This window comes from Taudactylus pleione, unplaced genomic scaffold (assembly GCF_031769625.1).
Source record: "Taudactylus pleione unplaced genomic scaffold, aTauple2 ptg000157l, whole genome shotgun sequence".
NCBI classification, from domain to species: Eukaryota; Metazoa; Chordata; class Amphibia; order Anura; family Myobatrachidae; genus Taudactylus; species Taudactylus pleione.
In genome coordinates this window covers 595517-620193 of record NW_028284559.1, presented here as the reverse complement: position 1 = coordinate 620193, position 24677 = coordinate 595517, and the positions used below count along the sequence as shown (strand labels likewise).

Below are 24677 nucleotides of genomic sequence, written 5' to 3'. Positions count from 1 at the left end.
AGATAGAATATCACAAATATATTTGGCGGCTATATCTGCAAAAGGTTGTTACTTTGAGGAGTTAAAAATATTGATTACGTTTTCAAAATGTTATGACTCTAGGATGTATTCTTTATCCCCAAGTGTTTATTTGTTCTATGCTCTTAGGGCCTGATTCAGAACCGCTCGCAAGCGGGTCGATGGCCGGGAAGTCACTGCACCTGCGCGAGCCCCGGAGCGAGTGAGAAATTCACTCGCTCCGGGGCTCGCTACAAACGGGGCGGCTGTCGATGTTGATCGACAGCTCGCCCCGTTTTGTAGGCAGGTCGGGGGGGGGGGGGTGGCTTGCCAAACGGAGGCGTTCCCAAAGGAAAACTGCCATTTGTGGGCGGCCCTACTGACATCACGAGTGATGTCAGTAGTGAGCTTCCGGCTCTATTAGAGCCGGAAGCTCACTGGGGCTTGCGGAAGACGAGACCCTACCACCACAAGGGTCTCGTCGCAAGCCCGATGGTTGCGACCATCACCTGGCCGCTCACAAAAGCTGTGGGACACCCACAGCTTAGCGAGCGGCCATAAGCCCGAACAAAAAAATAAAAAAAATAAAAAAAACGCCCTTCAGACCTGCGAGCTGCCTCCGGCAGTTCAAAGTACTCAGACATTAAGCAGCTCAGATTTCAATAAAAACTGGGCAAATTTGGGTATTCTAAAACTTTTGACAGGTACAGTGGTTGTAGGTTTTGGCAAAGACTGATTTATTTTATTTTCAAACAGGTAAATGTAATAAATCATACAATACACAACAAATTGAATAAATTAAACATAATTACATATAAATGCGCATACATTGTCGATATAGACCCCGAATCATTATCAAAAGATCAGTACAGTAGTATTGACCAGACATATCTGGATTTTATACATTACAAAAAAATTAAGACTTCATTTTGAAATAATAGCATCTGTCAGTCATGCAGAAACTGTATCTGAAGGTGCTTAGTGGCAAATCACTGTAGGTGACAGCTACCCCTGAAGGTTGAGGATAGGCTTCAGTGTTCTGGAGAACTTTTGACTAACTTTTGTTATACTTAGCAACTTCTCTGAAAAAAACACCAAACCCTCCAGTCTGTTGTCTTGATCTGCTGTTCTACTTTCTGGCTGGCTACCTTTACAGTCAGAAATTAAAGTTGTATATGTAAATAAAATAATTAACTTAGGTTGGCACTTAATGAACATCTTTTTTTTTTTTTTAACCCTTGACAGGCCTGTCTGTGAAATTCTCTACCTTTATTATCCTGCTTAGATCACACTTTCACCAACCTGTCCCTGCTTGGCACTGGCTTTCACCTTACCTATGAACCAGTACATTTATTTCTAGCGTCTATTCATATTGTTTTCAGTCTTCATTATCTCTGTCCTGAGAATAACTATCCATTGCATCTCCCAACCTGAAACACCATATAGGTCAAGGTACCAAATATATACATTTGCACCCTTCAGACCTTTGGCATCTCTAACACATCCATGCCTGGCTCACCTCTTACCTCACCAACCGCTCCTTCTCTGTGTCTGCCTCCGACTCCACCTCCCCCCCTTCCACTCTCCCTGTTGGTATCCCGCAGGGCTCTGTCCTGGGAACACTGCTCTTCTCCCCTGTACACTTCTAAACTAGGAGAACTCATCAGCTCCTTTGGCCTCCTATACCACCTCTATGCCGATGACACGCAACTATACCTCTCCCAGTCTGTCCTCTCTCAGGTATCCAGTTGCCTCTCCGCCATCTCTGTCCGAGCGCTCTTTGAAGCTCAACATGGACAAAACCGAACTCATCATCTTTCCCCCTAATAGAGTCTCCACTCCAAACAGTCTCACTATCACTGTAGACAACACCATCACCTCCCGTCCCGCAACTTCGCTGCTTGGGTGTCACCCTTGACTCCACCCTCTCCTTCACACCCCACATTCAATCTCTGGCTCAATCCTTTCGGTTCCAGCTACGCAACATCGCTCGCATTAGGCCTTTCGTCTCCCAGAATGCTACCAAACTGATTATTTATTCACTAATCATTTCTCGGCTCAACTACTGCAACTTTGTCCTTACAGGCCTCACACATTGCCATCATGCTCCCCTCCAGTCTGTTCACAATGCTGCAGCTAGACTTCTCTTCCTCTCCCGCCGTTCCACTTCTGCTGCTCCCCTCTGCCAAACTCTGCACTGGCTCCCATTCCCCTACAGAATCCTCTTCAAACTCCTCACCTTCACATACAAGGCCCTCTCTAACTCTACTGCTCCCTACATCTCCAACCTCATCTCCTTAAATACTCCCTCACGCTCACTCCGGTCTGCCAATGACTGTTACCTCTCCTCCACCCTGGTTACTTCATCTCATGCTCGTATCCAAGATTTTGCCGCTGCAGCCCCCCTTCACTGGAATGAGCTCCCTCGCTCGATCAGGCTCTCCCCGACCTTGCAGAGCTTCAAACGTGCACTGACAACCCACCAGTTCATCAAAGCATACACTTTCACCACATAACTGTCACCAAGTCTCTGTCCCTCCTGCCTCAGCCATCTCTACCTTGCCTAGTTCCTGCACTCAGGTCACCTTCTACACACTCATGCCTCATGTCATTTGTCTGTCTCCCCTCTCCCCTAGATTGTAAGCTCCTAGGAGCAGGGTCCTCCTCACAGTCTCACAGCCTTCTTCTCTAACACTTCTATAACAGCCTTCACCTTCCCAGCTGTATTGTGTATGGAAAATTGTGTTGCTAAATGTTAATTGTGCTCCGTTTATAATTTGGTTACTGTATTGTAATGTAATGTTCTGTGTACCCTTTAGTATATGTATGGTGCTGCGGACCACTTGTGGGGCCCTATAAATAAAATGTAATAATAATAATAAATTACACTATGGGAAAAAAATGTATATCTATTTACATAAACATATATTAATCTGACCAAGTAACTTCTTACATCGAGTATTCATACTAGCACCCTGCATCTGTCACAATCCGTGCAGTTCCTCTTTCCTGCCTGGGGTGTCGCTCTCTGCTCTGGTGCTTCTAGCACACTCAGCTGATGCAACAAGCTGCATAGATAAAGACCAGAGTGTTCTAGAATGAATACTATTTAAATCATCATAAAAAAGTTGTACTGAAATCTACACAACAGAGCGTTTTTATTAAGTTGAGGTTTTCTTAAAAGTAAACATGAGAGTTTAAATTAAAAATAAATAAATCAATTAAACTAAACTACATAAGACCAGTGAGTTAGCTTCCTCCTATTCCAAGAATTTGAATAAGATTATCTTGTATATACTGTAAGTTGCACTACATCATGAAGAACCCCAAGAAGGCTGATTACAGACAATCAGCCACAGTATTAATACAGTAAGTATTTCATTCCAGAATGGGTAACGCATTTCACCTTAGTCCACCATCTGTCTCTGCCCTAGATTTCAAAGACAGGGTGGTTTATTCCTTTGTCAAAGCCCCAAACTTCCATATTTGTTAGCGTGTGACCAAATGCTTGCATTACCCATAGAAGTACTATATAAGCCAAGGTCTTAAGGGAATTACCCTACTATCTATCATTAGAACATACATGTTGAACCAGAGCAGTCTAATGGTCAAAGTGGAGCATAGAAAACTATTCCAATCTAAGGACAAACTGGCTTACGCTATATTATGCATTTTTTAACATCAAAAGTGATTTTGAGACTAAAAATGTAAATGTAATAATATATTTTACATAGTTTACATTTTAAAGGCCTACAATGTATAATGATGTGCGAACGATATAGACACTATATTTATCATATGATACAGATTCTAGATCTCCCTAGATTTGTCTGGAGAGAAGACAGGCCATAGTTTGAGAAAGCCTGTAAATTAATGCTCATCGCTAATGCTGTTCTCTCATGGACCACCTGCACCATTCTATGTTGTCTTTTGGACACACCCCATAGAGGAATAACTAGAAACATTACCTGTTGCTGCTGTCTACGCAGTTCTGACATTTCCTTTTGATCGGCCTCATGGATCCGCTTGAGGTCCTGGCAGGACTGCTGCAGATGAGTGAATTCGCGCTGCAACTGGGTATGTTTCCTGCGCAGACTCTCGCTATCCTCCTGTAGCTGCGTCTGTTCATTCAACACACGACTATGTTGAGTGCTAAATGCGAAATATATGAAGAAAGGAGAGCCTTTAGACACCTGAAATGCTTCTATCCTTCTTATACAGAGTATAGAAGGCATTACTCTCCTCCTATAGCAAGTCAACTGAGCTGCATTGGTGAATGCAGCTTGAGACATAAGTGAATAATTAGTGCTATTCTATATACTGTAGAGCAATGAGCATGCTGTACACTTAACACATCTATTCACTTTAAACGCAAAAGACACACAAACCAGTTTACACAACTGGATATATTTCACCTAACTAGGATCGATGGAGTCTGCTAAAGCCCATACAGTGTATATTCTGCATATATGCAATATAATGGTTATGTATACTGTAGAAATCAAATTAGATGGAAAAATGGATTACAACAAACATCCAACCATAGCATTGACGGATGGAAACCATGGAGCTGTATGATCTGTAGCCAATGTCTACATATACATGAGGGTTCCAAAGATGGTGGTTAATAGATCACTTAAAGGAATTACACAACATTCCTTATTTTAAATCACTGTTGGGACTCTATTTATACGTAGATGGGCTTGCATAACTTATTTTAGCACTGTCTGTGGAACCAACCAACATCCTCTCTTTGAGGTGGGGACTGAAAAGATTTTGATGGGAAGATACCTCCCCTTTAAAGAGTTTAGGCTAAACATGATTATAGTTATATCGATTATGATCTGTATCAAGCACCATTTCTAAAGTCCTCCAGACAGTTCAGCAGCTCTGCCCCACTGAGTGCAGGGTCAGCAACATCACTGAGTGCGATAAGGCTGGCCCTCTGCCGCCCTGCCTCCAGTTCATCCTGCGGCCAGAAGAATTACTAAAAAGAAGGCAGCCGCGGGATGCAATGGAGGTAGAGCAGCAAAGGGCCAGCATGACTGGAGTGACGTGCAACGGATGAATGGAGAGGAAGACTGAACCTTCATTGGTTAAGATAACTAAGGCAAGGGCATGAGGAGGAGACTACTCTGGCAATATAATGGAATGAGGGTATTCTGAGCATATAAAGGGGCCTTACTGAGCGGGCTCTGAGGTTAGAATATAAAGGGGCATAACTGAGGGGGATCTATGTGGCATATTACCAGTTGGGGACATTACTGCATGTTAGCAATTGGGGGCATTAGGATGGCATATTAATTGTGGGCATTACGGTAGCATATTATCCATTGGGGGCATTACAGTGGCATATTACCAATTGGGGGCATTACAGTTGTAGATTATCAATTGAGGCATTACAGTGGCATGCTATCAAGGGGGGGCATTACAGTGGCATATCATCAATTGGGGGCATTACTATGTGGCATACAATAGTCGAATGGAGCATAACTGTTGTAAATTATGAATTGCGGGCACTGCGATGAGGCATATCAATTGGCGGCCCTAATAACTGGCATATTTTGAATTGGGGGCACTGCTGTATGGGAACTTATTCATCTCAAAGCATTTAGCAAAATTTAAATCTAAAAACATTGGTAATATGTTTATTTCAAGATATTTTATTAATTTTAGTGTTTCTCAGAATAAAAAAAAATAAAAATCACCTAAATGCTGGGAGGCTAAACTTCCGTCCAAAGTCACTTTCTTAATACGGCACTCCAGGAAAAACATTTAGACACCACTTGTCTATATCCTAACAGTGTACCAAAAAAGCAACACTAAGTAGCATATTCACTTGGTTGCACAATTTTTGCAGTATAAATAACCGCGGACATTGCATACTTTTTAATCATTTCCATGGAAGAAAAATGGTTGCAGTCATTTTTACTGTAAAAACCTACGGGAAATTTTTTAGAAAAGTAATGTTTACTACGGTCCCAAATAAATAAAAACATACTATTGTTCTTTAAAATGCATTAAGCGGCTGATTTGTGTTTTTTTTTGTTTTGGTTTTTTTTAAGTAAGAAAATTATAAAAAGCAAGGGCGTACCATCTCCCGAACCCAGGCGTCTGTTGTCGTGAGATGCCAGGTGTCCGAAAACTGAAGAAGTCGGCCTTCTACCCTGGGATTCCCGCCCCATCAGGCCGTGGGTTTTTTGTCTGACATGGAAGCCGGACATCTGTTTGGCCAAGGTTTCTTAGATTGCGGTCTCCTACGAGAGACTGGTTCTAGAGGAAGACTGACCCTTTGCTTTTCCTAGTTGCCGAAAAGCTCAAATGGATGAATGACTAGGTCTAGGAGTAGATGTTGAAGGCAGATCAGCCGCCTTGGAGGCTGCCTCCATAGCTACAATCTTATCCAACTCTGTGCCAAACAGAATGCCTCCCGTAAACGGAAGGGATTCCAGGGCCTTCTTGGACCCTCCATCTGCTTTCCAGTCCCTTAACCATAAGGCTCTGCGAGCCACAACTGAGGCAGCTGAAGCCTTAGAGGACAGAATACCCGCGTCCAAAGCCGCCTCTCCCAGATAGGAGGCTGCCTACTTCATATAGAAGATGATTGTCAGCTGGTCTCTGGAAGAGTATTTTCCAGTGACTTTATCCATTTCTCAATGGCCTTAGAAACACAGGCCGTAGCCATGGCCGGGCAGGTAACAGCTCTTGACAGAGAAAAGACCGCATTGAGATATGCTTCAAGTCTCTTATCTGTGGAATCCCTAAGGGAGGATGCAGATGGTATGGGCAATGTGGTGCTCCTGACCAGATGTGCCACATGCGAATCTACCGTTAGCGAAACTTCCCACTTGGCGCACTCGTCTGGTGGGAGGGGGTATAAGGCTGTAACCTTTTTTGTAACATGGAATCGTCTATCTGGTGAACCCCATACTTCCTCCATAAATTCAGAGAGGTGCTCAGATTTGGGAAATTCCTCTTTCACAACTTTCTGGCGTTTAAACACTGGAGCCTTTCTTAGCTCTAGCTCCTCATTATCTAGGTTTAGCACAGCTTTGACCGCCCTAATCAAGGAGGGGACATCTGCTGTTGGAAAATGGCCCTCCTCTCCTGAGAGGAGCCCTGTTAGATAGGAAGTAGCCAACCGCCTTCTATTTTTAGGATGACCAGAGTGGGCATAAACGTCCATCCAGGACAGATGCATAGAATGTATAAACATAGCAGGTTGTAGCTGCTGAGGGTACCCCATAGTAGGGGCCGGCATAGGAGCACAGAACGGTCTACAACCTGTGCCATGATCTGGGAAAAGGAAGCCCAAGGGGGTTCCTGGCCAGGAGCTGGTAGATTTGACTTATGTGGTGACTCTTTATAACAGTGACCACATAATCCTAGGGGTTCTGAGGGAAGTCCCAACACTTAACATAAAATGGAGATGATTGTTAACTTTTGCACCTGCTGGGGGGGGCTGGGAAAAAAGCAGCATTAATTCCTATTAAATTAGCATGGCTGATTTTCTTCCCAGCAATTAGATAGGAAAAACCTTGCAACCACCGGGTTTTTCAAAATAATTCTCTCAATTGAATATGCCCCTAAAACTTAGAAAAAAACTATTCTAATCATATATGGAATTGAAAAAAAAAAAAAACATTGAAAGTAAATTTTTCTCATCCTACAGCATTTTAAGAGTTTAACAATACTCACTGGTAAAAATCTGCTTCCTTTGCAGCCTCCTCACACTTTTTAAGTGCTTTGGAGTGCTGGCTCTGTAGGGCTTCCAACTCTGACATCGCTTTCATGCATTGCGCCTTTAATCGTTCATAATCCGGCGTAACTTTGGGGCTTGGTCTGCATAATAATAAGTAAAGATATACGAGTCCTCTTTTGTAACCTCAAAAGTTAACTAATCTTTACCTGGCCTAACACACATTTTCTGGCTTGTTAGAAGTACTACATTTTATTATAAATATTTTTATTTATTTTTTTAATTGTGGGCATCTGTGATTAAAACAAACCCCCAAAACGGCACGTATGATACTTAGGTCACACCAGGACGATCTCTATTACCTGCAATCATCAAATGTTGACCCTGGTGAGGACAAAGCCAGCCGTTTGCGCAGCTCATCTCTTTCACGTGTCACCTGCCGCAACTGTGATAGTATAGTGTCCAACTTCTCGCTCATAAGGCGACTGTCAACAGCAGACAATGGAGGGGAGGAGGCCTTATTAGTCGTACCTAGAAAGTTGAGATACATGAAAAATTATATAATTAACGTTGCTAATTTGGAACTATAGACCCCATTGAGCCGCTGCAGGTTATTTTGGAAGATTTGAGATCAGTTAAAATCATCTTATCAAGAAAGACCTCCGTCTAGTACAGTCAAGATTTAATCAAGGAATTTTTATGATTAGCTGGTAAGATTATAACTTGGATTGGAAGAAACAAGAACCGAATATACTGATGAAGACATAGCATCTACACACACAGTAATTGCAAAATGAAAAGAATAGAGGAAAGCCATCAACTTGCTTCACTGTTATATAGGGCGGGGTCTACTAAGCACCGCATCCGTGATGCTGTACATCTCGCCTCTCATCAGATACATACTGCGGTATGTACTTAGAAATGCAATGAAAATCGCAAAGGACAGCTCTCCCAATAAGAGCTCTCCTTTGTGATATCCTAGGATAGAGGGACTCAGGGTTTAATACCCAGAAGTCCCTCCGGCGTCCTTCTGCACATGCGCACATGGCCGTGGGCCGAGATAGAAGGGATCCGATTGGATCCCTCTCAGGGGGGGGTGCCCTGAAAAGAAGCCCATAGGCTTCTATTTGAAGGCAGCATTACCCAACGGGACAAAGCACCAGAATGCACTGTGGTGCTTAGGGGGTCATTCAGACCCGCTCGTGAGCGGCAGTACGCTCGCAAGCGGGTCGATGTTCCCCCACTGCGCATGCGCACGATGGAGGGAGCTCCGTCGTGCGCATGCACGAGACTCGGCGAGCGACGGGCTCTCCATCGCTCCGGGTCTCGCACCAAAGTGGGCGTGCTGTTGATGCTGATTGACAGCACGCCCCCTTTGGTGGGCGTGCCTGCCAGACGGAGGCATTCCCATGGGAACGCCTACCGTCTCAAGCCGGCCCCACTGACATCACTAGTGATGTCAGTGGGAGTGATTTTGGCTCTGATAGAGACAAAATCACTCCAGGGCTTGCGGCAGCGAGACCCTACCGCAGGGTCTCCGTCGCAAGCCCGATGGTCACGATGGTCAAGACCATCGCGACCATCATCATGTACGCTCGCTACAGCTGTGGGTGGTAACCCACAGCTATGCGAGCGTCCATGAGGACGCTCCAAAAAAAGGTAGGGGGGCCCTGATTCAGAGCGAGTGCTCTGGTCAGAGCGTTCAGCTCTGAATCAGGCCCTTAGAGTGTATGAATGACCACATTTTTTACTTTAGTACATCCTGCCAATAATGAGATATTGGTGCACTGCTCAAATTACAAAACACTGTTACCCATGCAGATGTTCTTTTAAATGAGCTGAATACTGAATAAAAGTTAATTTTTACAGAGTGAAAATAAGGGAACAGCGATTTCAGTTTGTTCTTCGTAATGGCAAGAAAACATATTTGTGACCTTTCAAACTGTATCTGTAGATACTGTATTTTATCCCAGTACAACAAACTGTACAAAAGTTTCCTATAACAGTAATGCAGCAATGGATCACTGTTGGTGCCCAACTGTGAGAGGTTATTTAGGGAGGGAATTCAATTCCAGACATTGTCGAGATGCGCCATTCTGGAACAAGGTGCTACTGGGAGGCTGCACATGCATCATTCTCTGTATAAAAGGTATGCACTTAAGGTAAAAGTACATAAAAATAAATAAAATAATAGGTAGAATCTAATTGGTTTCTATGGACAACTCTATAGAAGGGCGAAAACATGTGTTTTCGAGATTGAACAACCCCTGGGGGATCAATTAGCCGCAGAAATTTACAGCGGCTAATGAATTCCCCCCAAGTCTCAAAATCTATCCAGACCCTGCTGCAAGGATAGAAAGCTTGAAAACATGGAGATGTTAGAACCTTGAAAGTACTAATTTAGCCTGCTGACCACCCTTCCAAACTCTTAAACATTGCATAGATTGTATTAGGTTTACCATGTATGTTTGTACTTTAGGTTGTCAGGTGGAGTTGGACACCCTTTTGTGTATTGTCTACACATGACTTATGTACGGTCATATGACTTCTAGTGAAGCAGCAGGCATACCGATAAGAAGAACCCTGCTTTTGCATACATGCTGAAGCCACAAAACACAGTGTGTAATTGAGCAAAGTACCAGGTGAGGTCCATGCGCAGCCGCTAGTAAGTAGATACCTGGGAAGAGTTTAATAAGAAAAATGTCAAAAGGCATCTCTCTCCAGGCCAGTGTTGTCTCAAGATTACAGCTCCTGTTGGATTGGTGGCAGTGCATAGAAGGTTTATCCACTAGTGTATCAAACAGCTTCCACAGACTTTGCTATTGTGTGTACTTACCAAAAGCAGAAAGATATTGAGCTTGTTCTCCAACAAGTGGGTAGAGGATAGCACATCAAACTGGCTGTTACAAAGAAGCTGGTGTGATAAAGGGGGAAAACTTTGTATGGTTGCATTATTGCTGTGTTTGTGTGCCATGTATGTTTCTATATAATAAATTGGTACCAGCAGAGCCAACGGTGATGCTGACCTACAGGCAATCCAGTCAAGTGGCAGTACAAAAAGAGATAAACATTACAGTGGTATCTTCACTAAATGGTCCAAGCAGATGTAGGTCTTCCAGAGTCTGGTAATTTCTGGCAGAAACTGGCTTGTTGGCCTTGAGCATGGTCTGGATCACAATGTCCAGGAAGTATTTAGTACTAAATATTATGGCTTCAACAGTCTAGCTGTTAAAGCTATGACAGGCTCTCTGCCATGCGGAGTATGTGTTAGTGTAGCACAACATTCTCGGCTACACTGGGCTACATCAGAATCATATGAACTTGAGGAGGAATTGCCACCAGGGGAAACAGTTATATCAGTCCTAAGAGACTACCATAGTGTCTATCGTTAACATAATTTATTCCCTCGACCAGAAAATGTCATGGACTCAAGAGACCTGTTGGACTCTATGTTTTCCTTGCATGTTCCAAACTAAAGTGCACAAGGTGCCGAGATTGCGGAGGCTGAAACCTAGAATCATTCAGTCCCACAACAAGGTCTGCCTATGCCAGACATCCAGAGGCCTCAAAGACATGCACCATCAGTTTGTCATTTTGAACTGGGTGTTCCTTACTCAACGCCAATTCTTGTGGCCACTTCCACTTATTATTAAACCAAGCTAAAAATAAGAAGTGTATAAGGGAGGACCCCTGCTACTGTTTAAATGGACATTTTCAATTTTCCAATCCATGCAGTCCCCTTAAGATAGCAGTGTTCAGAAATTGAATGGTAGTCATAGAAGGAGATTCCATTTCACTGTACTAAGAGGATCAAGTGACAGCAAGCTGCAGGACACCTGAAACAAATGATCAGATTTGGTCCATGCCGCACTTTTCCAACAGAGAGGCAGGACACATTGATTCTTTTCCCTATTAAACAGCAAATTAATGATAATCAATGACTTACAGCTGTCTTGAATATTTAGTGTCAGCAAGCTCACAATGTATCATCTACTTCCTGTTGAAGACCTTGCTAAGGCAAGAAGAAACGGTTAGAGACTTAAGCCACCTTACCTCCCTCCTAGGAAGAAAGTCTGATCCTTTCCAAATCTGAAGAACTGCTGAAAGCAGATGCTTAAGCATTCTTGGGTGTGGTTGAAAATTCCATAAGGAAGAGCAAAACTGAACGAGACTCTGTACTGATCACTTTAGTCCTTACGCCCAAACTGTCTCAACCGTTCAAAGGGAGAGGCCAAAGAGGTATTGGTCAAGCGCCTCAGGGGATGAATAGTCACTTTTTATGGCTGCTGTGGAAAGGAAATAAGAAGGAGGGCCAGTGCTTGGCTCCCTAGAACATGTAATGAGCCACGTGAGCTCCAAAGAAATATTGTGGATGGAAGACTTTGCTCAGGCTGGCTCTGCATTTCAGTGGCAGCTTCTATAGTGGATTACAGTCATTAGTTCACTGCCTCACATGCAGTGCAGAGGGCATTCACCCAAAACTGGCCACTAAGCAATTTGGCATGGCATTCTGAGCAGGTAAAAACCTTTCACGCTGACAATGCTCTAAGCTTGGCGCCGAAAGCCCATTTCCCAGTAGAAGGGATCTTACACTCTTCTGTTGCTAGCCCATCATCAAGTTCAGAGTGATCCCACTCAATATCTGGGTAGAAGTAGTAGCCCTTCAATTTCCCGAAGGCAATTCTATGATAGAGGCAGTATAAAATAATAGCGCCAATCGTCAAGTCCGGACCAATGACATATAAAACAGGTAAATAAAAATAAATTTATTGCATATAATAAAAAAAGTTAGTTCACTTGTACTCAATTACAAGTCCTAAGTGTGTGACATGTAAAAAGTTCATATATGCATAATCCAATAAAAATAAAGTTAGTGCATACTGTGGCACAGTGGACTGTGGCAAGCAGTGTGAAGCCTCCCCGGGTGTGATCATCTCCCCGGAGAAGATCTGGAGATCTGAGGGGAGAAGCAGTAGCTGCCAGCCCCTGCCTGACAACGGAGACCGACTCCCAGCGGCTGCCACCTAGTCTGTCAGCACGATTTGCTGGCTCATACCGGCGCCAGATCAGGATTATTCCCGCACCAGGGAGACATCAAGGAGGCTTTCCAGTTGTAACATTACAACAAGGTGAGCGGACATACACATTGTATGGACCCAAAGACTATATGTATCAGTCGGCCACTGTGACTTCACATTTGGTATCATACCTACCAGGAGTTATCCATAGAAGATTCTGGAGCACTTTTTACATCTAGTGCTGTGCATTTGGATCTATTTCTTAGGAGGAAACAACAACATAGCATATCAAGAGAGCTCGGGTGCACCCAGTTTGCTACTTACAATATACGTTGTTATGCAATATGTCATTTTTTTCCCTGACACTCAACATTGCTCTGGACTTCCAATTTAGAGACATCGTTCTAGTCCTTATGAACCTATGTGTTCATTCATGACCATAGATCCACAGAATTAGGTTTGTCCATTGTCCCTCATTGTTCTATACCTACCTATGTATTGGTTATTTGCAGTTGTAATATAGTTCTCCAGTCTATTTTCTATCTGTGTCAGCATATTAGAGAGTTTTTATGTGTAATATTATGCACTAACTATATTTTTATTGGATTATGCATATATGCACTTTTTACATGTCACACATTTAGGAGTACAAGTGAACTAACTTTTTTTTTATTATATGCAATAAATTTATTTTTATTTACCTGTTTTATATTTCATTGGTCCGGGCTAGACGATTGGCGCTATTATTTTATACTGCCTCTTCCTAGATTTATGGGTGCCATTGGACCCCTAGAATAGAAGCCTGACACCTTCAGCTGTGAACTAGGAGGGCGCCCTACTTCTTTACTAAATTCTATGATAGAGGCGAAAAAACAGCAGAAGAAGTTACCATGCGTAGTAACACCTCTGTCTGTTCGAAATGACCCCTTGGGATAGTACAAAGAATTAAAAAAAATAAAAAAAAAAAGCTTCAGAAAATCTGCTGCCTATGACCACAATGAAAAACAGCTCCAGAAGGAATTTTAGAAAAAAACTGAAATCTCTGCAGTTAATGGGGGATATAAAGGGAGAGGAGATTCAGTTTTTGGGGGAAGATTTTAAGTACCCAATTTCTTGTACTGTGCCTTTATGCACCAGTATTCCAATGTTCTTTATTCTGCATAAAAAAATCTATATATAGTTAAAATATCCAAAATAAATTAGTTGCTACAAGCAGACAAACCAACACACATCATTTAATTATTCCAACTGATGAATCACAACTATAATTGGATTAAATTTAATGTAGTGTTTTTGCCAACAATAAACTCATTCTATGGCTGCAGCTGATATTTATCCCCAGTTTAACGTTCATTTACCATACATGAATATATAAAAAGGTCATGCTGGCAGGTGGTCTGATTGAAATTACACACATTTATAATTATGTGGCAGTTTCAACATTTGCTCTTCCAGATTTTTGATTAAAAAAAACAAAATAAAAAAAAGCTCTCACCTACAGGAGACTACTCACAACTAGCTTGGGAGAAAAACGGATGTGTCCTCATACATCCTCACTACGCCATGCAGACTGTAGAATCTTCGATGCATCTTTTTTGCTCGAATGTGTGTCTAAGGGCCTGATTCACAGAATGACGCAATGCCGATATTTACACAGATTGAGCGATTGCTTGCCATTGCACATGTGTGTAAGTCGCACTGCCCACGAGCAGGGATTGAATTGCTATTATGTTTACACAGAGGATTCACTCGCAAAGTGAGTGACAAGAATTCAGCATTTGGGGGAGGTAAATGGGGGGTGGTTATAAAAACGCAGGCGTTTAAACGTTGTTCTCTGGGAGTCCATATATTGTTCTTGCTTGCAGCAGAAGAGCCCTCTGTGTGTCTGGATATCCGCTATGTCTGTGACACTATACTTAAGCTGCATACACACGGTACGATATCTGTGATAGATAGCTTTCAGTGAAGTCATCCTGCCACATGCAAATCGTTATGAAATCGTCCAAGTTGCCCTGCATGTACGGATGACCATAGATATCTTTACCGTCCAAGCGGGAACGCACATCGTTGGTCGGTCGTTCGTTTCATAAAAATGAACGATATGAACGATTTATCGATGAACGATATCGTTATCATTCATAGAGATCGTACAATGTCTACGCACCATTACTCAGAAGACTGATGGCCAACTGACCTGCGTTCAGTGTTTCGGCGTTGTCAGATGATTCAAATGGGCTTCTCTAAGCACTGGATGAGCGAGTCATTTGCATATTATCGCAATTGCAATCCGTGAGAGAGCACAGCTGAGATTTCATTTGCGTACATTTCTGAATCAGGCCCTTAGTCGCAACGCAACAAAACCGCTTGATGAGAATGCAATGATTAATTTGATATGCAACACTTGTATATCTGTGAGCGACCGATTCTGAATCTGTACAATGGAACTCGGAGTGAAAAAAAGCTGCGGCATTGTAGGACTTCGCATATAGACTCAGACTCAGTCACACACAGATTTACCAGTGTCACATAAATTAGTTCAGTCTCGTGAAGTGGTTATGTCACATTGCACTGCGACTAAGACGCACATTAGAGCATATAAGATGCGAAAAGATGGTCGATGCAAGCAGAGTCGCATGGGACATGGCGTGCAGAGAATGGCTGTTTGGCACAACTGCTGCAATAGAGGACACATCTGTACTACGGAACTAAATATATGATGTTTATTTAAAACAGCAGAGCTAAATGAATGGAACCCCACAGCTCTTACAGAGGGCCTGATGTTGCTGCATACGTACTACGACTATACTGATAACAGTATGCTAATGTTACTATAGGCAAAGTCTTCCTACATATAGACGCACCGTTCTCAGTTTTTCCCGCTCGCAGACACAACCATAGTATCTGCAGTAACATCTACCCCAAGCTGGGTGCATGAGCTCTGTCTGGAACAAACATTACCTTGGCATTACATGACTCAGTATAGGAAGCAACTGTGGCTACAGTCCCATGAGAGAGTTCTTGTGCGTGCATCCGCAAATTACCACCCAGTAGCCACCCAGAAAAGCCCATTCAGCGGCAACTGAGAACAGGCAGAGATCTGTCCTACTCAGAATCACCCACAGGGGGTCTGGTATGTTCTGTTGACGTTCATGTCTACATTCATAATCTTGGCAGCAAAATGTCAACAGGTTTAACATGTTGACAACCACAATTTCGACTTGCATTTGTATTGTCGTCATTGTGACTACGTAGACGTCATAACATTCGACATTCTGGTGTCGACCTTATGACTGTCCACATTGTAAATGTGCACCTGCTGCTCTACATATCGCCCATAGATACACAAAGATGCATACTTTTGCTACTGCGCATGCGCGGTTTGCAAATACACGCTAAATGTGACTGGTTATGGAGAGTCAGGCCCTGAATGTCAATAGTAGCTGTCTCATATAAAAAACACTTGTACGTCAAGTATATAAAGGGAATGAAAACAGTCAGCCATGGAAAACACAGAAGACCTTAATCCATTTCTTTTAGTTTCCTTCCAATAAAGAGCTAATGTAAGCCTCTAGTTAAAGACAACAAAAAAAGTGCAATAGCAGGAGAGATATGCTCATTGTATTAAACTGCCCCCCCCCCCACCCAGCATTACACAAATTGGGCACTATGTACGGGACAGGAGAAGCTCACCGACACTACTGAGGGAGCCGCTGCTTTCGGAGTCTGAAGGCATGGTGGTGAGGACGCTGTTAGTGGAACCTGTCACATAAACATAAAGGAAAATAATTAGTGGGGGAGTGCAATGTTCTATATCTCTCTCTCATACACTAAGGAGCATATGTATCAAAGCTTGATGTGAGATAAAATTGTGAGATATATATATCTCCAACCAATCAGCTTCTAACTTACATTTTGCAGGCTGTGTTTAAGAAATGTAGCTGGATGCACCAATTGAATATTGCAGTATATATATTACATTATACAAGGAAAAAACTGAGTGAGATTAACATAGGTAGCCAGCATTTACTGTATACCACATTAGTGTCCAGCTTCATCCACAGCCTGTCAGAAATGGTGCCTTCCGAGACTGAGCCCTTAGCGTCTGCCGTCCAGGCTCGTAGATGCTCTGCGCCTGCACAACCCAGCGGAGATCACACAGAGGGCCGGTTACCGCAATGATCCGACTGTCGGGTAAGTGATAGTGCATACTGGTGGTAGAAGTTATTTTTAAAATGCGGTACGCGCCGTTAACTATCACATTCTAAAAGCGATGATTGGTGATATATATGATAGCTTGGTTGATAGATGGTTGGTGATATATATTTCACAATTTTATCTCACATCAGGCTTTGATACATATGCCCCTTAATACGGAATATGAAAACCACATAGCCCATTTATTCTGACCATTCTAGTACTGAAAACATCCATTTGTTACCTAAGTTATTTTATGTTTTTATTAACTTATTTTACTTTAAAACAAATTTAGTAGAACTTGAATCCTAAGCATGTTTAAACCCCCCTCTCATATTTATCTCTACCACCTCTGCTGGAAGGATATTTCACATGTCTACTATCCTTTCAGGAAAGTAATTCTTCCTCCAATTTACTGTTACCGTCAAGTTTAGTGAATGTCTTCTTGGTCTACTTTTCCTCTACAGCAGGCATGTCAAACTCAAGGCCCAAATAAACATTTTGTGCGGCTCAACAGTGTGGGCCCAAATACATATATTATGTGGCCCAGTCACCCCTGCTCCGATCGTGGCAGGGGTGACTGGGCCACATAATATTTGTGTTTACTCTATTCAAAACTTGGAACGCTGGTCTCTGAAGCGATCAGAGACTAAAGTAACCTTTGATCACTTCAGAGGCCAGCGTTCATAGTGATGCAGTTCGCGGGTGACGTCATGACGTCACCCGCAATGAGAGGAGCCTGCCCTGCGGGATCTAGTTAGATCCAGTCAGCGGCAGCGCCTACGCGGGAGTGGTGCCCAGCGGCCAGCATGAAGTACTGCACAGGGGAGTGGTTTCTGTTCTATATTGGGAGGGGGCACAGCATAAGGGGTATGACTGAGGACACTACTAGGGGCATTACTGGGGGCACAGCATAAGGGGCAGTACTAGGGGCACTGCATAAGAGGCACTAATGCGTAAGGAGCTCTAATACACGGGGCATTGAATAAGTGGCACTGCATAAGGGGCATTACTGGGGGCACTGCATAATGGACACTACTAGTGGCACTGCGTAAGTGGCTCTAATACAGGGGACATTGCATAAGGGCCACTACTGGGGGCACTGCATAAGGGGCCTTAATACAGGGGACATTGCATAAGGGGCTCTTATACAGAGGGCATTGCATAATGGGCACAACTAACTGGGGCACTGCATTGGTTTTTATTAATAATCACCCTTTCAAAATTGCATATAAGACTTTTTTTCTTGCGGCCCACACACTCTTAGACCTTGAATATTCGGCCCAGTTGGTATTTTGAGTTTGACATGTCTGCTCTACAGGACACTCTGAGTAATCTCTTCCTGTACCTGGTTAAAGCCCTTGATACATTTGAAGACTTCTACCAACCATAGGCCACAGACAGTAACCTCACTGGTGTATTGGGACAACGCTAGCTGCTCTAAGCTATAAAACTCTTTCAATATACACACAATTCTATTAGCATGTCTTTGCAGACTCTCTTTTGCTCTATGCCCTTGTGTCTGAGGAATCGAGCCATGCAACTAACATTGCTAGTTGTAGGATCTGCTTTTTAATACCTGTTGCAGCGAGCTGTGGCACTAGAACGGTGTCTGGTAACTGCATTGGTACTATAGAAATAGCTTCTAAAAAAAAAGTAAGGAAATGTTTACATGTATTTTATTCTGCTATATTTAAATGGTTGGCACTGCTGTGCTGGATTAGCTAGTGTCCAGCACCGCGGCACTGAATGGGATTCAGAATTTGCGCTGTGCGCCATTGTAGAAATTTATTTTAAATACACTATATTGTCATTGTATATTTTAACTAGCATAATAGCACCAAACACTTATCAGTTTGCTGGTTGTCCTGACTTTGAGTCCTGTGTTTCGGACTCTCCCTCTGAGCTACCATAACAGACTAGACCACTGTAAGAGTCCAATGTGAAATTAGTCGTTTAGCAGTCACGATCCACCATGACCACATATAACCAGAAATAAGTGGTTCCAGGTGCCGATGCAGATGTCTGCTGGTGGTAGTGACTTAGGTGTCTATCAAAAATATGTTTTTTCTCCAGTATTTTATCTAGAGAAAGCCATACTTTTGTTTTCTCTGTATTTAGTTGCAAGAAAAGTGCAGACAAATCACTGATCTCTCTGTCTTTTAATTTCTCCAGTGTTGTCCACCGGCTGGCTTCCCGACGTCATCGGCGCATGTGCAGAGTATTCCAACATTTTTTGCAATTGGAAAAAAAGGTTTATAATCTTCTCGTCGGAACAACCCTTTACCTCAAATGCTTTCCTGGCACTAAAAAAATATAAATAAGGTAAAAACTACAAAGCGAAAAGCTGGAATTTTACATCTTAGTATGCAGTAGGAAGAGTCAGTAACAGGCATTTACTGACGGTGAGAGGGAATCCCTATAGTCCAGGAGTGGCAATGTAAGTCTCCTCAAATCGCTCAAGAGTACTGACCCCCACCAGTACCGGCTGGTGGAGCAGGACCATCTGTCACAGACATTGTGGAGATGGTTTGGGTACATTATTTATACAGTAAAAATGTAGACATTCAAAACTTAGACACCATAGTGTTGATAGGTACAATATTTAGACAATCAAAATTTAGACATTGACTATGTAGATTAATATGTAGATTGTCAAAATGCCGACATGGACATAAATGTAGACAATTAATATTTAGACAGGTTGAAATGTCGAAGAGTCAGAATGTTGACAGTTAAAATGTAGACACTCAAAATCTAGACAGTTAGAATGTAGAACCAGTCAAAATGTCAACATTTAAAATATAAATAAAGCAAAAGATCGACAACCAAAATGTAATGTAGACAGTAATAATTTTGACAAACATACAGTAATGTTGACAGTAATAATAAAACCACTGCCGATGTCTCAGATGCAGTTAAATGTTAGTGTCTGAGACAACCGAGAGAGCCGCCAGTTTAAACTCAGCGAAATGGGTACAATAAACATCAGAGCAGAAGTCGTTTTATCAGCATATCATCTGCTGTAAAGCATCTTCATTATATATATATATATATATATATATATATATATATATTTATATATTGTTGTTTACTTTCCTTTTAGTTTTCCTTTAAGTTGTCACGTTTGCTTGTGAACCCGGACTTGAGTCTGGCTAGAATGGGATCTGGGGTGAGCAGCCGAAAGCTGGTCAGTCTAAAGTAGCTTATCCTCATGGACTAGAGCAAGCAATGGTGGAATGTATTGAGAGCGCACTGTGTGTAACTGGTAGCCAAGATTTAGCTGCTGGCGATTGGAGGCACTGGTGGAACAGTCTGAGTCTTGGTTGAAACTAGAATGGACATACTTGATGCACACAGGTGCAGGTAGACAAGACAAAGGAGCGCTTTGATAACTAGAACCAGATGGGAACTGGATCAAAAGGAACCCGGAGTAGCTTTGGACCAGAATGGGACCGCAATACACTGGACCGGACCGCTTGAGAACCAGAATGGGACCGGAAACGCTGTAGAACCGGAATGCTGTAGAATCGGAATGGGACCGGCAGTGCAGCAAGATGGTAACTGCACTGGAAGTCTCTTAGACAGATATAAAGAGTATTCTGCAAGAGCTCAGGAAGCAGGTCACAGCAGGACTGTGAACAACATTGCCCTGGCAAATGCTATCTCAAAGGGAAGACCTTTTATACCCCTGGTCCTCCAGGGATTGGCTTCAGGCGTCATTGGTGATGAGGAACTCACCTGACACAGACGGTCATGTTACCATGGACCGTCGCCGGTGGGAATCGCTGTGTGTGAAGGCCAAAAGCATGGAGACTGCTGCGGGAAGGCAGAGCAGAGGCCGCAGTGGGAATGGAGGCACATGGGAGAGCTGAGAGATTGCGGAGAGACAGAAACTGGTCTTGCAGTAAGGTACCCGGGAATGTTTTGTGACACAAGTGTTTTAAAAGGATATTTTAAAAGATATAAATGAATAAATCCTGTAATTCTAGAAACAATCGCATGAGAGTTGTTTACTTCACAAAATTATTATTTTGAAGTGTGACCCTGTTAGAATAATAATTATTCAAATGCCTATTGTCACTATTGCATATGTGTTACTATTAATAAATTGAAACAAAAAAACTAAAAAAAAAGCTGACAGAAGACGACCAAAATCTAGAACGTACAATTGGTTGTGATAATCATTACTATAGAGTAAAAACCTGGTAGCCAGTAGGGATGGTCATTGAATGGTTAACCACTGATGGTGCCATCAGTGTTTAACATCGATGACATGAAACCATCGGAGAGCAATTGATGATTTGCACCATCAATTGCCATCCGGCAAGCTGTGCGCTAATCAAGTATTCCCCTGCACCGGGAAGAAAAAAAACAAAAACATTGCTGACAAATTGCCATTGATGGCGGACAACCATAGACGGTCGATCACCATCCATACTTGTAAGATTTGCTCATAATTATAACATACCTGGCAATGTCCTGAATTATCTGCTATTAACAGGTTTATGACATCAATTTAAAAGATAGAGGGGTAGATGTACTAAGCCTTGGAGAGAGAGAGAATGTGAAGAGAGATTTTTCAAACACAGCCTGCACAGTGACAGTGAGGAGCTGACTGGTTGGTAGTTTATTTTCATCCACTTTATCTCTCTCCAAAGCTTAATACATCTCCCCAGGAAGCTTAAAAAACAAAAACAGATATTAATAGCTATTAATTAAGTTCACAATGGCAAATCTAACAAACTACAACTAGCAATCATGGAAGTTTAAAGGGAAAATACAGTATATGGTTATATACCACAGCGGAAGCTCATTCCACTACAAAAAAAGATTGGATCTAGAGTGCCAGAATTTCTTCTTTTTTCATAAATACCAGTAGAATTGTCCTGGCAGCACTTTTCAAATTATATAATTTATTTACCTGTATGCATGAATCTCATTAGCAGGGTTAGGGTTTGTGTGGGGGGGGGGGGTTAGGGTTAGGCACCTTTAGGGGGGAGGGTTATACTGCCCATCCACTAGCAGACCATAGAAACGACAGCACGATTACGATATTGTAACCGTGCTGTCGTTTCTATGTCTGTGATAAGCCTACACTGAATGAGCATTCAGTGCAGGCTCAATCAATCATCTGGCAACATGCTGAACCTGACGTTATCGTCAGGTTGACCAGCATGTTTGCCCGATGATTGATGTCGGAAATGACCAGCGGGCGCGCGCATTGCTGGTCGTTTCCGACTATAAAGCGGACGATTTGGGGGGAGGTTTAGGTTTAGGCACTAATGGGGAGGGTTAGGGTGCGGGGTGGAGAGATTTAGGCTACAAGAAGCGAGGGATAGGGGGATACTGACCATCGGGATGCCGCTGTCGGTATTTAAACAGGAGGCATCCCGACTGTCGGTATTACATACCCATTCTGTGTTTCCTGATGTTCATTTATGATCCATAACAATACACAATAGGCTACACTGCTTCACAGCAAGGATAAAGTACCATAGTAAACTCAAGAAAATATCTTTGAAGCAAGAAGTTTGGCAGGTTGCCAAGTCACACTAAAATTTGCTAATTGAACTGGTATATAAGTAGTAATATACGAAAAAACAAACAGAATTGTGTTCCAGACCAAAGTACAGTACAACTTGAAACAAGTTAGCATAGCAGGGAACATAGACTATACTACAGGCATGTCAAACTCAAAATGCCAACCGAGCCGAATACTCAAGGTCTAAAGCTGCATACACACACAACGATTGAGTTAATGAACGATTTTAGTAAACGATTTTCTACCTTGAAAAAATTAACTAAAATCGTTTACTAAAGTTGTTCATTTACTATGTTCATTTAAATGTAATGAACGATTTTTATGAACTACAAACGATTTTTGCATATTAACTTAATGAAAATCGTTGAGTTGACAAGTCTGACTGAACTACAAACTACAAACGTGAACGCGCATGAACAATAATCGTTCATCGTTTGACTCAGAAAGTGAACGATTTTTTCAAACGATTATCGTTAAACTATATCGTTTAACGATAATCGTTCAAAAAATCGTTGTGTGTGTATGCACCTTAAGGGGTTAATCCAATTAGGTGCGAATTGCGAGTTGCTATTTTCACTTCAAATTCACATAGCGAATTAATTTTGCAATCCAATTAGCAACTCGCACTGAATCAGACTGAATTTGCATTTTTCCAGTCTCACCTCCCTGAGGGTGAGAGATGGAAATGAAAATCTTTATTTTAATGGTTAAAATTTCAGGACACTGCAGAACCCCTTGGACACGCATTTGGAGGTTTCCAATTAGCTTAATTAGTCCAATAATTACATGTCAAAATCAATTCCTCAACTACCCCCAAATCAACTTTTTCTTTAGTTTAGGCACGACAAATTTAATTACAATAATTTTTAAGTTGAAAAATAATTGTTTTTATAATTTTTTTAAACACAATTCAAGGTGCCCTCAAAGTCACCTTTTTTCTTTTGTTTTTATAATTTTCTTGCATTAAAAAAATATATATATATCAGCCATTTGACACAGTTTAAAATCCTACAGTACCTCCCTAATGCCCACAAATAGCCTTCTATACGGTCCTCCTAACTAAATTATCTATTTTGGGGGGTCCAGGATGGTCTCCCCACATTTTCATGCATTTCCCCCAATATTAGAGCCCATTATGCAATGCCCCCTATATTAGAGCCCCTTGTGCAATGCCACTGTAGTGTGCCCCTTATGCAATGCCTCCTGTATTAGAGCCCATTATGCAATGCCCCTATATTAGAGCCCATTGTGCAATGCCACTGTAGATGTTCCCACTATGCAATGCCCCCTGTATAAGAACCCCTTATGCAATGCCCCCTGTATAAGAACCCCTTATGCAATGCCCCCTGTATAAGAACCCCTTATGCAATGCCCCCTGTATAAGGAATGGGTATGAAATACCGTGGATTGGTAAGTATCCACTAACCTAACCCCCCTAACCCTCCTTAGGGGTGCCTAACCCTAACTTCCCCCCCAAGTGCCTAGCCCTAATCCCCGCTCTAAGTGCCTAACCCTAACCACCCCCTTCCCCGCTACCTAAACCTAAGTCCCCCGGGGGGGTGCTTAACCCCAAGTCCCCCCGGGTGAGCCCTAAACCTAACACTCCCCCCCCCGCGGCTGTCCGCTCGCGGCGCCCGGCATCACTACGATCGTGATGCCGGGCGCCGGTCTCCCGGCATCGGGGAAATGCCCCATCTGCAATGCCCTCTGTATAAGAGCCCCTTATGCAGTGCCCCCAGTAGTGCCCCTTATGTTGTGCCCCCAGTGATATCCCTTATGTTGTGCCCTTATACAGTGCCCACAGTAGTGCCTATTATGCAGTACCCCTAGTAGTGCCCTTTATGTTACGCCCCCCAGTAATGCCCCTAGTAGTGCCCATTATCCAGTGCGCCCAGTAGTGCCCCTTACGCAGTGTCCCCCGTAATGCCCCTAGTAGTGCCCTTTATGCAGTACCCACTCACCCTGTAGAACAGGCCCCACTGTAGTACTTACCTCTTCATGTTGGCCGCTGGGCACCGCTCCCACGTAGACGCTGCCTGGATCTAACTAGGTCCACCAGGCGCAGGCTCCATTTGGTGCGGGCGACGTCACCCGTGCATTGCATCACTGGGATTACGCGTTCCCAGTTTCAAATACAGTAAACACTGCTCGATCGCGGCAGGGTTTGGGCCGCATGATATTTGTATTTAGGCCCACACAGTCGGGCAGCATAAAATGTTTATTT

The 24677-nt window shown here is 42.8% G+C and overlaps 1 protein-coding gene across 4 annotated transcripts in view; it reads right to left on the bottom strand.

Moving 5' to 3' along the window:
- Window positions 1-24677, bottom strand: part of DLG5 (discs large MAGUK scaffold protein 5) — a 171566-nt gene that overhangs the window by 94601 nt on the left and 52288 nt on the right. For 3 of the 4 annotated variants that reach the window (XM_088474942.1, XM_088474939.1, XM_088474940.1), the window contains exons 2-5: window positions 16405-16473; window positions 8059-8227; window positions 7696-7839; window positions 3966-4149 (exon numbers count right to left, since the gene is read on the bottom strand). In XM_088474942.1, the coding sequence (XP_088331068.1) occupies window positions 3966-4149; window positions 7696-7839; window positions 8059-8227; window positions 16405-16473 (566 nt within the window). The remainder of the gene's footprint in view (window positions 1-3965; window positions 4150-7695; window positions 7840-8058; window positions 8228-16404; window positions 16474-24677) is intronic. The other variant, XM_088474941.1, reaches the window with a different exon arrangement.